This window comes from Urocitellus parryii, chromosome 16, assembly GCF_045843805.1.
Source record: "Urocitellus parryii isolate mUroPar1 chromosome 16, mUroPar1.hap1, whole genome shotgun sequence".
NCBI lineage: Eukaryota > Metazoa > Chordata > Mammalia > Rodentia > Sciuridae > Urocitellus > Urocitellus parryii.
The window spans coordinates 20,416,807-20,432,958 of NC_135546.1; the positions used below are offsets into that span (position 1 = coordinate 20,416,807).

The 16,152-nt window shown below is 63.2% G+C and overlaps 1 protein-coding gene across 1 annotated transcript in view; it reads left to right on the plus strand.

Annotated features, from left to right (window-relative positions):
• Positions 1-5,168: 5,168 nt before the first annotated feature.
• Plxna1 (plexin A1) overlaps positions 5,169-16,152 on the plus strand; it is a 76,840-nt gene continuing 65,856 nt past the window's right edge. Inside the window, exons 1-3 of the mRNA XM_077793515.1 lie at positions 5,169-5,203; positions 10,501-11,764; positions 13,334-13,516. Of these exons, the coding sequence (XP_077649641.1) occupies positions 10,523-11,764; positions 13,334-13,516 (1,425 nt within the window). The 5' untranslated portion in view covers positions 5,169-5,203; positions 10,501-10,522. The remainder of the gene's footprint in view (positions 5,204-10,500; positions 11,765-13,333; positions 13,517-16,152) is intronic.

Sequence of the window (16,152 nt, forward strand, 5' to 3'; positions counted from 1 at the left end):
GGAAGATAAGAAATCTCACCCCAGAGCTAACAAAGTAATATCCGGAAACTCTCAAGGGAAAGCGATTGGTTCATGGTGAGTTCAAAAAAGTGGCTGGTTGCACAGCTCAGTGCAGAGCGTCTGCCTCGAAGGCACAAGGCCCTGGGTTTTGTCCCCAGCACCACAGAATTAAATAATAATAATATTAATAATAATAATATTAATGATAATAATGATGATTTGCCAGGGGAATGCAAAATAAAGCCACACTTGAGCACACCCATCCAGTGGCTGAGATGATAATGGCGTCCTTAGTGTTGGTGACACTGGACCCGTAGACGCTGCAAAGTGAGCTGGGGGTGGTGGCACACACCTGTCAGCCACTCAGGAGGCTCAGGCAGGAGGATGGTGAGTTCAAAGCAGCCTCAGCAACTTAGTGAGGCCCGGTCTCTAAATAAAATATAAAAACAGAGGCTGGGGGTGTGGCTCGGTGGTTAAGCACCCACCCGAGGGTTCAATTCCTGGGACAAAGAAAGGAAGAAGTGGCCCTGCATGTGGCTTAGTCAGAAAGTGCCCCTGGGTTCCATGCTCAGTGTCAATCATCCATCAGTGAACCCCAGGACTCCACTGTGGGGACTCCACCTTGAGCTGATCCTAATGGCCTCCCAAGGCCTCACCTCTCAACCCCATAATTGGATTAAATTTCCACTCTCCTCCTTTTTTCCGACCTTTTTTTCCAGTTGTAGATGATAATAACAGCACGCTTCTATTTTCTTGGCTTATTTTTGTCTGCGATGCTCATAAATCCACATCCTTTTAAAAATTTTCTGATTTTTTTTCTTTTTGTTTAGCCTCTGCCTATCAGAACAGTCAGCCTTTGGTTTTGGGGGGGACTGGCTTATTTTGCTTAGCACGATAGTCTCCGGCTCCATCCATTTACCAGCAAATGCCATCATCGCATCCTTGTTTATGGCTGAGTAATATTCCACAGAGATCCACGAGTTTGATCATTTTCATCTAAAAGGAAGGTGCTATGTATCTGTAGCTGCCTCTAAGATTTTTTTTTTTAATTTTGGAAGTTTGAGTAAGACACGTCTGGATGTGGATTTCTCTGGATGGTTGGGGGATCCATCCATTCCTTGGATCTGTAGGACTCTGTCCCTTACCAATTTCTGGAAATACTCACTCATTATTTCTTTGAATACCTTTTCGGCCTCACCCCGTTTCTCTGCTCCCTCCAACACCTTGACCTGATGTTAGACCTTTTGTAAGACCCAGGAGCCTTTGAGATGCTATTTATTTCCCTTCTGTCTATTTTTTCCTATTTTTCAAACTGGAAATTTCCTCTTTTTCTATCTTCATATCCACTACATTTTTCTCCTACTCTGGTAGGTTATGGAATTTTTAAAATTATTATTTTTCCTGTTGTTGTATGTTTCCTTTTTAAAAATCCTGAAATAGCCATTGGGCCCTCCTGGATTTCCTGAGATTTTTGCGCTTGTTTCAGGAATTGTCATCACTGTTCATCAAAGCATCTTTTTTTCTTCAGGAATGAGGCCCGCGGTGGTCCACCACGGAGCTGGGTCCTTGGCCCTTTTTTGGATCTGTTTTATTTTGGAGGCAGGGCCTCCCTGAGTCCCGGAGGCAGGCCTCCAACTTGGATTCCTGCCTCACCTGTCAAGAGCCTTGGATCAGACCTGGAACCATTTCCTTGTGGATGGTGTTTGCTCAACAAGTGATTTTTTTTTTTTTTTTTTGGTGGGGGGCACTGAGGTTTGCTCATGACTGTTGGGAGAGGAAAGTCCAGCTTCCCCATTTCTACCCTGTATTTTTAGCAAAATGAGAGGCCACTGTCTCTGCTGGGAACGGTGGCCCAGGCCTGTAATCCTGGAACTCTGGAGGCTGAGGCAGGAGGATCGCAAGGTGGAGGCCAGCCTTCGAAATTTAGCAAAGCCCTGAGCAACTCAGCGAGACCCTGTCTCTAAATAAAATACCAAAAAAGGCAGGAATAGGATTCACTGGTTAAGTTGGCACTGGGTTCGACCCCCAGTACCAAAAAAAAGGCTCTGGGGGGGTGGTGAGGCTGGCCTCCACCTTGCAATCCTCCTGCCTCAGCCTCCTGAGCTGCTGGGGTGACAGAGGTGGGCCACCTTGCCTAGCACAGGATGGGGTCCAGATCTGAGCCTGGTGGCCAGGGATCAGTGGGCTGTCCCCCTGGGGACTGGGAGCACCCAGTGCTGGGGCCACCTGGAAAAGGGAAGAACGCCCCTGGGAGTCTATTTTTTGAGGTCACTCTGAGTCATACAAATGCAGAAAGGACCCCTGAAACTGCTCCAATGGCCCAGACACCCCGGGACAGAAGCAAGTTCCTAGGAGTCATTCCTCATTTGCACAGTCAGCTGCCCTGTGCCCTGGACTGTGTCAGGCGCAGAGAATTGAAAACCACAGGGAAAACCCAGAACAGCTGTGCTGACTCATTTCCCCTCCGTGTGATGTGGGGTCAGGAGCCCCAAAGCCACAAACCCAGGGTCGATTCCGAGCTCCACCGCTGTCCCTAGCATTCCACTTCTCCTTCCACACTTGAAGAGCGCAGGGTCAGAATCCATGAGGTCACTCGAGGAGGACCTCAGATCTAAACCAGAGGGAGGGCACTGCTGGGGCGGGAGCTCGGGACCTGCCACTCAGGGCTCCTCGGTAGCAACAGCCACTTGCCATTTTGCTGTCCAGAAAATGACCTGTGGAGGTCTTCTCTGCCTCTGCCTCTGGCTGGTTGTCCTTTTCTTGTTGATTCTTGGGAGCTCTTTATATATTATCGTCCATCCTATGTGTTGGAAGAGAGCGTCTCCAGAGCTCCTGTTTTGGAGCCTTAACAAAAAATAACTAATTTTAATGGAGTCAAAATGATCCATCGTTTCTTTTTTTATTTATTTATTTTTAACATCTTGTTTAAGGAATCCTTCCCTAGCCAGGCACAGTGGTGCACACCTCTCATCCCAGCGGCTCGGGAGGCTGAAGTAGGAGGATCGCAAGTTGGAGGCCAGCCTCAGCCACTTAGCGAGTCCCTAAGCAATTCAGTGAGACCCTGTCTCTAAAAAAAAATACAAAAAAAAAAAAAAAAGGGGCTGGGGATGGGGCCTCTAAACTCTCCCAGGAGACAGCTGGAGGTCAGGGCTGGGCCTCCAAAGGGAGGTCGGGGCTCTCTTGGGGGTCACTGAGCCCAGAACAGGAAGAACCCTGAGTGGTCCCACAGAAGACAGAGTGGATTAGAGTCAGGACCACCAACTGCTGGGATGAGCTGCTCCCAGCTCTGCCACTGACCAGCTGGGAAATGGGCAGGTCTGTCCCTCTCTCCAGCCTCAGTTTACCCATCTGTGCCATATCGGTGCACCTTCACGGACTGTCAGTACTAGATGACGGCAAGTTAAATAGCCAATAGGACTTTTTTGGGGGGAAGTATCAGGGATTGAACCCAGGGGTGCTTAACCACAGCGCCCCATCCCTTTTCAAGACAGGGTCTTACTCAATTACTGAGGCTGGCCTCCAACTTGCGATCCTCCTGCCTCAGCCTCCTGAGCTGCTGGGATGACAGGCGTGCGTCTCTGCGCTGAGCTGCACATAGGACTTTTGAAAAAGGTGCTCGGCCTCATTCGGGGACACGAAATATGAAATCCACCATGAAAATCTAGTCTGCACCATTAAGACCTGACTGGACCAAAGGTGGATGGGGGTGGGAGGCAGCAGGGAACAGGGGACATCAGGGCTGGGGCTGTGAACTGGGGCCATCCATCTGGAGAGCTAAATGCACCCCCCGTGCATGGCCAGACAGTCCACCCCTGGGACTAAACGTGCCCAGCAAAGTCACATGGGTGACATGCTCATCAGAGCCCTGAGCAGGGGGTCAGCCCAGTGCCTGGACGATCAGCTGCAGAAAGAGCAAGAATCCTGCAAAAGTGGCCGGGCACAGCTGCCTGGGAGCAGAGCAAGCAGCACACATGGTGTGATCCCACTTCTGCCATGTCCCCAAACAAGTCACACAAAAGAACATTGCCATTCTGAGAGCCCAACACCAGTGGCCACACCCCAGGAAAAGCCAGGGGAGGCTTCGCACGGCAGAGAGGGAGGCTGCCCCTGGGACTGTCGAGGGTCACCCTCTGTACGGAGGACACCAGTCACGCTCGGTGCAAACTGTCCCCTGCAGGTCACCGGAGGGGACCCTGCCTGGGACAGCGTTTGGGGGGCGCTCTGCCCTGTCGGGGGTGCCTGGCGCTCGCAGGGGCTGGCTGTCCCCCAGGGAGACCTTCTCAGGGCGAGAAGCCTGGTGTCCCCCCTTCGGGGACACAGCCGATGAGCGCTGTCCCTAAGGGGCTGGAGCCGCCCCGCTACCCGGGGGGTCGGGCGCACGGCCAGCTCCCGCGTCCCGCCCGGCTTCCTTCTCTAGGTGGCGAGGATCGGGGTCGTGTCCTCCGAGGCTCCCGCTGCAGGGACCCGGGGCTGGGGACCTCGCTCCCAGGCAGTGTCCCAGAGGAAGCCACCACCCCCACCCCCAGGGCCTGCAGGGGGCCGCGCTGCCCGGCCAGGAGGGCAGATGCACCGGCGCAGGGGTCGTGCCACCCACAGACGCCGAGGCCGGAGGCCAGGAGCGGGGACAGCACCCCGAGGGCTCGGGCAGGGCGCTGGCCTCCCCCGGCCTCAGTTTACCCTCTGCCCGATGAACTCCGTCCCCGAGATCGGACCCACAGAGGCCGACCCCGGTTTCTGGAGAAGTGCGCCCAGGCCAGCCCGGGCGCGCTAGACTCCCGGGACGCCCCTCCGAGGCCCCGGCGACCACAGCGACTTGAGGCGGGTGGCGGCATCGCCCTTTGAAGGCGGGCGGTGGGGCCCGGCGGGCGCGCGGCGCGGGGCAGAGCGCCCTCTGGAGGCCGCGGCGGGTCCCGCCTCCCGCCCCGCCCCCGCCAGCCCCGCCCCCGAGCTCGGGGCGGCGCATGCGCGCGGCGCAGCGCTCCGCGGGCGGCGAGAGCGAGGCCGGTCCGCAGCCGCGCGGCGCTGGGCGCCCCATTCATGCTGGGCAGCGGCGGCGCGGCCACGCAGCGGAGCCCGGGCGCGGCGGCGGCCTCGGCCTGGGCGGCCTGCGCGGCTTCGGCGGCCCCGCGGCGGGGCAGGCGGCGGCGGGGCGGGCGGCGGGGCGCGGCGATGGCCGGCGGCGGGGCGCGCCCCGGGGCAGCCGGTGAGTCGGGCGCAACTTTCCCCGCGGCGCTGCGCGGGGCGGGTGGGCGGGGAGCGGGACCCGAGGACGGCGGCCGGGCCCGGGCGGGGGTCCGGGGCCCGGGGCAGGCGCCCGGCGGGAGGCGGGAGGCGGGATGCGGGGGGCGGCCTCCGGCGGGCGCTCCGCGGGCGGCGGGGCAGGGGGTGTGCGCGGGGGACTGCGGCGCGCGTGTCCGCGCTCCGCGTGTCCCTGCGGCTCCGGCCGGGCGCCCGCGTGTGTCCGGGCGCGGCCACGGCGCGGGCGCTGAGCTGCCGCGTCCCCGCGAGGCCCGATCGGACCGCGGCCCCAGGCCCAGCGCCCGGCCTCCTCCTGCTCCTGCGCCGCGCGCCCCGGCCGCCCCGGCCGCCCCGGCCACCCCGGCCACCCCGGGCCGCTGAGGTCCTCCGGGCAGCGCTCCGGGGCGGCGCGGCGGGGACGGGCGCTGCCCCCTCCCCAAAGGCAGGAGAGAAAGTTTGCGGCGGCCCCTCCGGGAGGGCCCTGCGGGGGCCCCGTCCGCGCCCGGGCGCGGGATCGCGGGCGCGGACCTGGGGACGCGGCGATCGTCGGGCTGGGCAGGCCCGGGCAGGGCTCGGCGGCGACCGCGGGAGCCCGGGCAGGTCTGGGGGGGCTGCGCCCTGGGCGGCCCTGCGCGCCGGGGTGGAAGTTGGAACCGCTTCCTGGGGACCGCCGCCCGCCCCCGCCTCCTCTGGCCCCGGGTGCCGGGAGCTGGGCGCTGGGTCCAGCCCAGGCCCGCAGGGCCGCCACGGGGCTGGGAGGGGGCGGTGCGGGTGGCACCCGGGAGGCCAGCCCTGCTGGGGCCTCCTCGGCCTCCCCCCCCCCCAGCAGGGCCTCCCCAGGGTCATTTCGCTTCCTTCGGAGGCTTTCCATGGCTTCCTGGACCGTCCCGGGCCTGGTGTGCAACGTAGCTGGCCGCGGCCACTGGCTGATCCGGGGCTGCCTCCAGGAAGCGGGAGCAGGGGACTCCAGGGAGGCCCCTGTGCCCCTGGTGAGATCCCGGCTGCAGCCCGGGATGGAGGGTGAGAGGGGCTGCTTGGTGCCCTGAGCTACCTTTGCGCGTCTGTGGGGTGCTGGGGCCACGCCCCTTGAAAGAAAGGGGTGTGTGTGGGGGGATGGGACACGGCCGAGCCTCTGTCCCCTCAGTGCCGCTCCTGCCGCGGGCTGGCCGGCTGGCCAGGGCTGCGGTGCTGGCTCACCTCCTCATCCCAGTCCGAGTGGGGTGGGGCTCATGGTGGCTCCCCGGGTCCTTGGGGAGCATGCCCCAGGTCCCCTGCCTCCCCACTGGTTTGGGGTGTTCTGGAGAGGAACGGGGCAGAGCTAGGTGTGCCCGGTTCCGCCTGGCCCTGAAGGAGGTCCCCAGTCCCGTGCATGCCCCAGGCAGAGAGGCCAACCCTGGGAGAGTCTGCTGCAGGGTCAGGCGTCCAGGCACCTGGGACCCTGGAAAGGCATTGCAGTCAGAGGGGGGGACAGGCCAGGGCGGAGGCCGGGCTCTTGCAAGCCCTGTGTGGCTCAGCTGGGTGCTCTCAGGGTGGCGGTGAACGTGGCATAGCCCCTTTGCTGGACTGCTGGGCCCCTAGGTCATGGCCTGCCTGTTGGGTGCCCCCTGGGGAAGATGCTCATGTCTGGAGCATGTTAGAGCAGCTGGGCAGAGGAGAGGGCACCCCCAAAGCCAATCACCAGCAGCTGGCACTTTTTCCGAGAGCAGAACAGCAAGGTTTCTCCAGGTCCTGCCTGGTCCCGTAGGGCTGATGGGGATCAGGGCCACTTGGAACCACCTTCTGTATCCTCCGATGGGGGGAGGTGGGGATGACCAGGGCAGCCCCCTTTCTGGATGCTGCTGGAAATACCTCTGGGCACGGTGTGATTGTCTTCCATGTCCCCCCCACGTCCCCACCTGTCCAAGCCCCGGAAGGATCCAGAGTGGGTTGTCATCCTTCTGAGGTCTTTGTTTCTTGGGGCAAAAGAGGAGCCGTGGTGTCATCCAGGTGTGGAAGAGGGAAGGGGACATGGATCTGCATGCCCCACTGGAGGGCCGGTCCCATGCAGTCCAGGCGTGGAGTCCCCCCGGGTCACAGCGCTGCACCTCCTGCCTGTAGCTTGGCTCCTCTCGGTGGCTGGCCCCGTTCGGTACACCCAACACCCGCTCTGCCCTCCTGGCCTGGCTCTGACTCAGCCTGGCACCCACCCCATCTGCATGTCCAGCACATTCCCGTGCCAGGTCTCTCCTCCTGCTGCCCTGCGCCACAGAACCGCCCCTTGTCCCCCACCAGTGTGCCCAACATGCCTGGTCCTCCCAGTGAGACCCCCGAGGGCATCCTCTGCAGGCCACAGTGGCTGGCCAGCATCCCTCCCTTCTCCGTGGAGAACAGCATCTGCGGGTCCTCCCTGTGCCCAAGCGCACCTTTGGGTACTTTTTCCTGGGCACACCTCAGGCCTGGGGCAATCGCGCCTCTGCAGATTTCCTAGGTAGCCCAGGGTCTGTCTGCAGAAGCTCTGGATCTGGCTCCTACCTTGCTGGGACTAGCTGGGTGACCTTGGGTCTGTCTGAGCCCTGAGTCCTGTATCTCTAAAGGTAGCAAAAGTAGCCCAAGCCTTGTCCTGTGTGGCTTTGTTAGACGGTGGGTGTGAGGGAGCCAGCATCGGCCTGGGATCCCCTTCTTCCCCTGGCTGGCAATCGGGTGCCCCCCCGCCCCAGGCCAGTTCTTGCCTTGGGAGGAGACAGAGTGGGCCCTGGGCCAGGCTGGAGTTGGGATGGTGGCTTCTTGAGCCGGGTCCCTCCTGTTTAATATAAAAAGTGGAGCCCATAATTGCATTAAGACGTGTATAATTATCCCAGAGGAGGGGAGAGCCCGGCCCCTGGTAATTGCAGGGCTGCTTTGAACTGATAAACGGTGAGTGATTCATGTTTTCTTTGGAGTTCCAATGCGCTCAGCTCTCAGCCCAGGCCCGCTGCTGCCTGGGCAGGGGACCTGTCTCCTGGCTCCCTGGTCCGCCCCAGGCCTCTAGTGGGGGCGGTGGTGGAGGATCCTCTCCCGGCTGCTGAGCTGGGGGTGATGTCAATGACCAGGAAAGGCAACCAACAGCCTGCTGGGAGGAGCCCAGACGTGCTTCTGCTCTGAGAGTCGAGCCAAAGCGCTTTGCTGCCCTGAGCCTCAGTTTCCACACCTGAGCAGCAGAGGGTGGGGGCAAGAGGAGAGAGGCAGACAATACTCCTGTATTTATTATTATTATCATTATTATTATACTGAGGCTTGAACCCAGGGGCACTTAACCCCTGAGCCCCATCCCCAGCCCCTTTTGGATTTTATTGAGAGACAGGGTCTCGCTGAGTTGCTCAGGGCCTTGATATGTGGCTGAGGCTGGCCTCCAACTTTTGATCCTCCTGCCCTGGCCTCCTGAGCCTGTGCAGGGATTAGAGGCATGCACCGGGCTTGGCTTTGGGGATAGAGTGGCGAACCACACCTAGCCAGACCCTCCTGTGTCAGAGCTGCCATTCTGTCAGGGGCAGTGTCTGGGAACAATAGGTAACACAAACCACAGACTAAAACAGGGCACTGGGCACTGTGAGCGGGTGCCTCCAGGGAGCAGTTCATGGGAGATGTCTCAGGTGACACCCGAGCAGGGCACTCTAGGTGAGGACACGGAGGCCCAGGAGCTGGCTGGACTGTGGCCGCAGATGTCATCTTTAGGCCTCAGTTGTTCCACCTGAGAAATGGGGCTGCCCAGCCACAGGGCAGGCATTGGCCGGGAGTCAGGAGGAAGGTATCCGCAGCCCTGGGGTTCAGCCAGGAGTGGGGAGAGGCCCCCAGCACATGGGCAGGCCATCCTCTTCCTCTCACCCCCTTTACAGGTGGGTAAACTGAGGCTGGGGAAGGGGCGCGTCCCGAGAGTCCGGGTTGGACCCAGTGGCTCCCCGAGTCAGCGGGGTGCCACGGCAGGATCTGACAGTCACGCCCAGGTTTGGGGGATGGTGACCTCCGTGCAGGGCTCCTGGCCACAGGTGGACGTGGTGGAGAGTGGCTGAGGGACGCAGTTGTCCACGCAGGAGGGGTGAGCCATTTCGTGGAGGTTCGCGGAGGAGGCTGGGTTCCCAGAGGGTTAGCCCAGAGTCACTCCCTGGCTGGGAAGGAGGGCAGCTCGGCTTCCGGATCGTTCCTGGGAGTGACCTGAGGCTGTTGAGGTGAGCCAGTGAGTGACCCAGGGACAGTGGCCCAGACTGCCCCCGGCTTAGGCTGAGAGGCCCGGCCTGTGTGGCCGGAGGATTGTGGGGTTCTTGTGGGGTCCCTGAGTGGGGCCAGCCTGGGCCATGGCTGCGGAGAGCCGCAGGGGAGCGCAGCTCATTTGAGAGTGCTTGGTGCGCGCTGGCCCCGTGCTGCGCCCACCCTGGTACTGGGTCAGGAGGTGGGTTCTGTACTTACAGGGCACGTTCCCGTGGGCGCCCCGTAGAGGCCTGTGGGATGGAACCAGGCTGCCCTCAGGGGGACCTGTGAGAGCAGGCTTTGGGGACACATCTCCAAGGTCCACTTACCCCGGGGGCAACCCTGTGTTTGGGTGGGGACCGAAGGGGGCCTGGATGTGGATCTGGGAACGAGCTCGGAAGCCCGCCTGTGTCCAGCTTTTATAGGGCAACAGTGGTGCATGTCCCCCGCAGCCCCAGCCAGGGAAGTGTCACTGGGAATGAGGAGCTTGGGGCCAGGGGTCTGTCTCCCTAGGGCGTAGTCAGGCTCTGAGTCAGAGGAATCCTGTCCAACTTGGAATGTCAGCTGTGACTCCAGTCTAGACCCCAGGCCCTCGGGACCCCCAGGGGTGGTTCCCCTCTGCCAGCAGTGGCAGGGCACAGGCATGGAATTGGCGCAAGCAGGTGTCCTGTGCTGCTCCTGGTAACCACTGCTTGGTCTCCGTGACACCTGGCTCACCCCTGGCTCCCTGCTGGGAGGAGCGGCCCTTCCTCCTGGAGTGTGGTAGAGGGGTCCGTGCAGGATGCACGTGCGCGGAATCCCGCAGGATGCGCACGCGCTGGACAGGACGTGAGTGCTTTGCGCGCGCTCTGCGCCCATATGCCAGGAGGGTGACCTCTCCTAGCTTCTGGCTCTCTGCCGGGAGGAGCAGCCCTTCCTCATGGAGTGCGGTGAAGGGGTCCGCGTAGGATGCGCGTGCGCGGAGTCCGCGCAGGATGCGTGCGCGCTGGACAGGACCTGCGTGCTCTTTGCGCGCGTGCTGCGCTCATGCTCACCGGCCTTCTCCTGCCCCTTCTCCCCCAGGGCTGCGGCTCCCGGTCCCGTGATGCTCGCCCCTGCAGGACCTGAGCACCGAGGCCCGAGGTCCGGGCGCGCCATGCCGCTGCCACCTCTGCGCCCGCAGGCGCTCTCCATGCTGCTGCCCCTGCTGCTGTTAGGGGGCCTTTGGGTGGCCGCAGGCTCGCCCAGGACGGACGGGACCCCGCCACCTGCCTTCCGCACCTTCGTGGCCAGCGACTGGGGCCTCACCCACCTGGTGGTGCACGAGCAGACGGGCGAGGTGTACGTGGGCGCGGTGAACCGCATCTACAAGCTGTCGGGGAACCTGACGCTGCTGCGGGCGCACGTGACGGGCCCCGTGGAGGACAACGAGAAGTGCTACCCGCCGCCCAGCGTGCAGTCGTGCCCGCACGGCCTGGGCAGCACGGACAACGTGAACAAGCTGCTGTTGCTGGACTATGCCGCCAACCGCTTGCTGGCGTGTGGCAGCGCGTCGCAGGGCATCTGCCAGTTCCTGCGCCTGGACGACCTCTTCAAGCTGGGCGAGCCTCACCACCGCAAGGAGCACTACCTGTCGAGCGTGCGCGAGGCGGGCAGCATGGCCGGGGTGCTGATCGCGGGGACCCCCGGCCAGGGCCAGGCCAAGCTGTTCGTGGGGACCCCCATCGACGGCAAATCGGAGTACTTTCCCACGCTGTCAAGCCGGCGGCTCATGGCCAACGAGGAGGACGCGGACATGTTCGGCTTCGTGTACCAGGATGAGTTCGTGTCCTCGCAGCTCAAGATCCCTTCGGACACCCTGTCCAAGTTCCCCGCCTTTGACATCTACTACGTGTACAGCTTCCGCAGCGAGCAGTTCGTGTACTACCTCACGCTGCAGCTGGACACCCAGCTCACGTCCCCCGACGCGGCCGGCGAGCACTTCTTCACCTCCAAGATCGTGCGCCTGTGCGTCGACGACCCCAAGTTCTACTCCTACGTCGAGTTCCCCATCGGCTGCCAGCAGGCGGGCGTCGAGTACCGCCTGGTGCAGGACGCCTACCTGAGCCGGCCTGGCCACGCGCTGGCCCGCCAGCTGGGCCTGGCCGACGACGAGGACGTGCTGTTCACCGTGTTCGCCCAGGGCCAGAAGAACCGGGTCAAGCCCCCCAAGGAGTCCGCGCTCTGCCTCTTCACCTTGCGCGCCATCAAGGAGAAGATCAAGGAGCGCATCCAGTCCTGCTACCGCGGGGAGGGCAAGCTCTCGCTGCCCTGGCTGCTCAACAAGGAGCTGGGCTGCATCAACTCGGTGAGTGCGCAGCCGCTGGACGTGACCTTGACCGGGACGGTGGCCTTGATGACCAGGGCCCGGCCTCTCCCCCCAGGGATGGACCTCCAGGGGCGCTTCACCCCTGAGCCCCGTCCCCAGCCCTTTTTCGATTTTATTCAGAGACAGGGTCTCGCTGAGTGGCTCAGGGCCTGGCTCAGTGGCTGAGGCTGGCCTCCACCTTGCGATCCTCCTGCCTCTGCCTCCAGAGCCCCTGGGGATGACAAGTGTGCACCCCCCCCCCCTGTGTCCAGTTCTTGTCCACATACCAGGATGGCTCCTGCTGGGTCCAGGCCCTGCTCTTGGCCGCCTGTGAGGCAAGGGCTGCTGCTGTCCTGTGTTGCAGGGGGTCATGCTGACCCCCAGATCCTCTTTCTAGACAGTGCCCTGCCAGGCGCTGGGGAGATGGGGTGACACGCACCCTGCCCAAATGACCCACAAGCCCCTGGGGACATGGGATGGGTCATCCACAGCGTGCTTGGCCCCATGTGGGGTGCTGGCCAGCTGGCTCCTGTCCCTGATTTTCAGACACAGGGGGCTGAGGCTCAAGGAGATGTGTGGACCTGACTCTGGTCCTAAGAGGCAGCTCTGGGCCTCACCCCAGTGGGCGCCATCTCCAGAGTCTTTATCTCTCCCCCATGTTTTCCTGGCTGTGCGCCTCTCTCCTGGGGCCAGATGACAGTCCCCTGCAGGCCATGCTTGTCCTCTCCAGAGACAGTGGGCCTGCTGCTGCCCCAGCTGGGCCTCCCCTGTGCTGGGCTGCAGCCTCCAGCACCTCCTGACGGGGGCCAGGCCTCGGCTCTCCGCCATGTTCCCACGCTCAGCTCGAGGGGACCATTAAGGTCGGTTTTTTTGGTCCCAGGGATTGAACCCAGGGGCGCTCAACCCCTGAGCCCCGTCCCCAGCCCTCTTTATATTTTATTGAGATGAGGCTGGCCTCCACCTTGCGATCCTCCTGCCTCAGCCTCCAGAGCTGCTGGGATGACAGGCTCAGTCAGACCAAGGGACTCGTTCAGGGGAAGTGGGACTCTGCCCAGCTCTGCCCTGAGCTCTCTGCCACCACTGCCCGGGACCTGCTAGGTAGCCCAGGAAAACCTGTCCCTCTCTGATTTCCGTCCTCCTGGGTCCCCACCAGGACAGGCACTGGCTCTTCTTGGGGCACAGCGGGATGGCCAGGGTCCCCCCCTTTTGCCTTTGGATGCCACGGGCTGTCCCGTCTGAACTGGATCCTGTCTGTCTTCACGTCCCCTCTGGTGGCCAGGGCCACACCTCGGCAGAGGAGGGACCGTGCTGTCACCCCTCGCCACCTGTCCCCTCCTCTCCTGTCCGTCCCTGGCCAGACCCCTGAGGCCACCTGCTACACCGGTCGCCTGTCCTTCCCTCCCCAGGGACCCAGAGTCAGGCGCAGGGCCAGCGGGTGGGTGGGCGCCCACAGCCTCGGCCTCCCTTTTCCCGTCTGTGAAATGGGCCTGCGGCCTCTTGCATCTGGGGCCCTCTGTGGGGCTGGGGTGGCCCTGCCCAGGGAGGAGGCTCACCTGTCCCTTCCTGCAGCCCCTGCAGATCGACGACGACTTCTGCGGACAGGACTTCAACCAGCCCCTGGGGGGCACGGTCACCATCGAGGGCACGCCCCTGTTTGTGGACAAGGACGATGGACTGACCGCGGTGGCTGCCTACGACTACCGGGGCCGCACCGTGGTGTTCGCCGGGACGCGCAGCGGCCGCATCCGCAAGGTAGGCTGCTGCGGGGGGCGGTGGCCGGGGCCGGTGAACGCCCCATCCCAAGCACAAGGATGGCACTGAGTTGCCGAGGCTGGCCTCCACCTTGCCATCCTCCTGCCTCAGCCTCCTGAGCCACTGGGATGACAGGTGTGCGCCACCAGAGCCAGGTGGAACCATTACACTTTCCTGCGGGTGACCCCAGGCTCAGTCAGAGTAAGGGACTTGTTCAGGGACAGTGGGACTCTGCCCAGCTCTGTCCTGAGCCCTCTGCTGCCACTTCCGCTGGTGGAGGAGGAGTGTGGGGACGTCACTCTGGGCCAGGCTGAGTGACCTGGAGGGGCTGAGCTTAGCCTGGGGTCCTGCTGAAGGACCCATCTCCCCTCTGGGCTCCCTCTGGTCTCCTGGCACGGGCCATCGGGTCACCCTGACCCCTCCCGCGTTCTCTGTGCCCAGGCCCTTCCACAAGGGGACCTTCAGGATTTGTCTGTCCGGGAGCTTGGGGCCTGGGGACACTGCGGCTGGATTCCAAAGGTGCAGGGTGACCTCCAGGGGGGCAGGGCGGGCCCACGCGGCCCCCTCCCCGCCGCGCCCTGAGATCCAGTGTCTGCTGAGACAGCACTCCGCCCCGGCCCGGCCTCCACCAGAGGCCAAGCCAAGAGCAGGCCAAGGGCAGCGCCCGCTCCCCCCCACAGGCCGGTGCTGGAGGAGCAGGGTGACTTCAGAGACCTGGCCACGCGGGGGCTGCCCTGTGGCTCTGGGGTGGGGCCCCGAACCCGCCACTCAGCACACACTCATGGTACCAGGGAGGCCGGAGGAGCCGGGAGAGCCACCATACACTCTCTGGGTGGGTGGGTGGGTGTTGGGGTTCAGTCGTGGCTGGGTGCCCCAGAGCCTGCCACCCACCAGGGGACCCGGCTCTCTTAGGTTAATCTGCTGGCCCTGGTGGCACACGCCTCTGATCCCAGCAGCTTGGGAGGCTGAGGCAGGAGGATCTCGAGGTAGAGGCCAGCCTCAGCCACAGCAAAGCCCTAAGCAGCTCAGGGAGACCTTGTGTCTAACTGAAATACAAAAATAGGGCTGGGGACAGGGCTCCATCCCCGGGACCCCCCCAGGAAAGAAATGGGACTGTCCCCTTGAATGGTGGGTGGGTGGGCTGAAGGGGTGGCAGACAGGCCACCTGAGGCTGGCGGAATGGGCCCCTCCAATCCTGCCCCCTGGGCCTCGCCCCGCTCAGCACAGCCTGGCGGGAGGCTGAGTCCCTGTGTCCCCTGGGCCTCACGTTGCTAGTCATGCTGTGACCTCAGAGGGTCACAGCCCCCCGTCCTGGGCGCCCGTCCTGCCACCTGGGTACTGGGGACATGGAGGAGGCTCGTGTGGCTCTTGAGTGGATGGGGCCAGCTGTGCCCGGGGCTGCTGGCCCAGTGACGTCAGAGCCTGGGGAGGTGGCTCTGCAGTTGGATCGGATGTGCCCCAGGACACAGGCAAGGTCACATGGGTGAGGGACTTAGGATGTGAGAACCCTTCTGCCCCCTGTGAGGGGTCATGAACCTGTCGAAGCGTCCCTCGTGCCCTGTGGCACACCTTTGGTACCTCAGTGGACACACGGTGGGCTGGGCATGGATCTCCGTTTCCCTCCTGATCCGCTGTGTGACCTCCTGCCAGCCGCTTACCCTCTCTGAGCCTCAGATTTTCCCACGGCCTCTCCAGAACCTGGCGGCTTCCTGCTTCCTTGGGGGCCCTGCGGGGAGCGCTCACACTGGGAGTTCTCAGTTTGACAGATGAGGAAACCGAGGCACGGGGGGGGGGGCTGCTGGCTCCAGGCCCCTCCCTTTTTTTTTGGTGGGTCCTTGGAGGACGTGGCGGGAGGCCTGGCCGCTTTCTGAGAGTGCTCAGCTCCTCCTTCCGTGGTCTTTGTCCCCCGCTGCGGGCGCGTGGGGTCCCCTGCCTGCCCCTGACCTAGCCAAGGGGGCTGCCTGCTTGTCCTCTTGCCCTTGAACCTGCCCGGGGCACCGTCCACCGTGGGTGTGGTGTGAGGTTCCTTGAGGTTGCTGTGGCCTCTGTTTCCAGCCTCCCGTGGTGACTCGGAGTCCCCCTCTGCCCGTCCTCCCCCTAGGTCCCTGCCTGGGAGTGGGGTGGCCATGCTCCAGGGTCAGGGCCAGGGCAGATCCCCTCCCTGCTGGGCAGGGCGGGCCTCCCTCTTTCCCTGTGTTTACTTGGAGCAGCCTCCTGTCCCCTGAGGCCGGGCACAGTGGGTGCCGTGTCCCCGCCTCCTGCTCTCTCTGCTGCCGGCTACAGCCTGGACCCTGGGGACACCCCGTCCCCCGGCCCAGCCCTGGTGCAGGCCTGCAGGGCTGGCCACGCCCCCTCTTTCCCAGGCCTGGTCCTTCCCGGGCTTTAAAAAGCATCTGGGGAGCCCAGGGGACATGGCTGGCCCGGGGCCAGGTCCTGCCCAATGTGCTGGCCTCCGCTGTGCGCCTGGCTGGGGGCCCCCGAGCCCTGCCTGGCCCTGCCCCTCCCCCTCCCAGGCCACCTCTCCTGCAGGACCCTCTCAACCCTCCCCCGGGGGTCCCCAGCTCTGGGCACAGCTCCTCCCAAGCAGCGTGCACCCTGGCGGGGACTTCAGCGCCTGGCCTCCTGTGGCCCGGGTT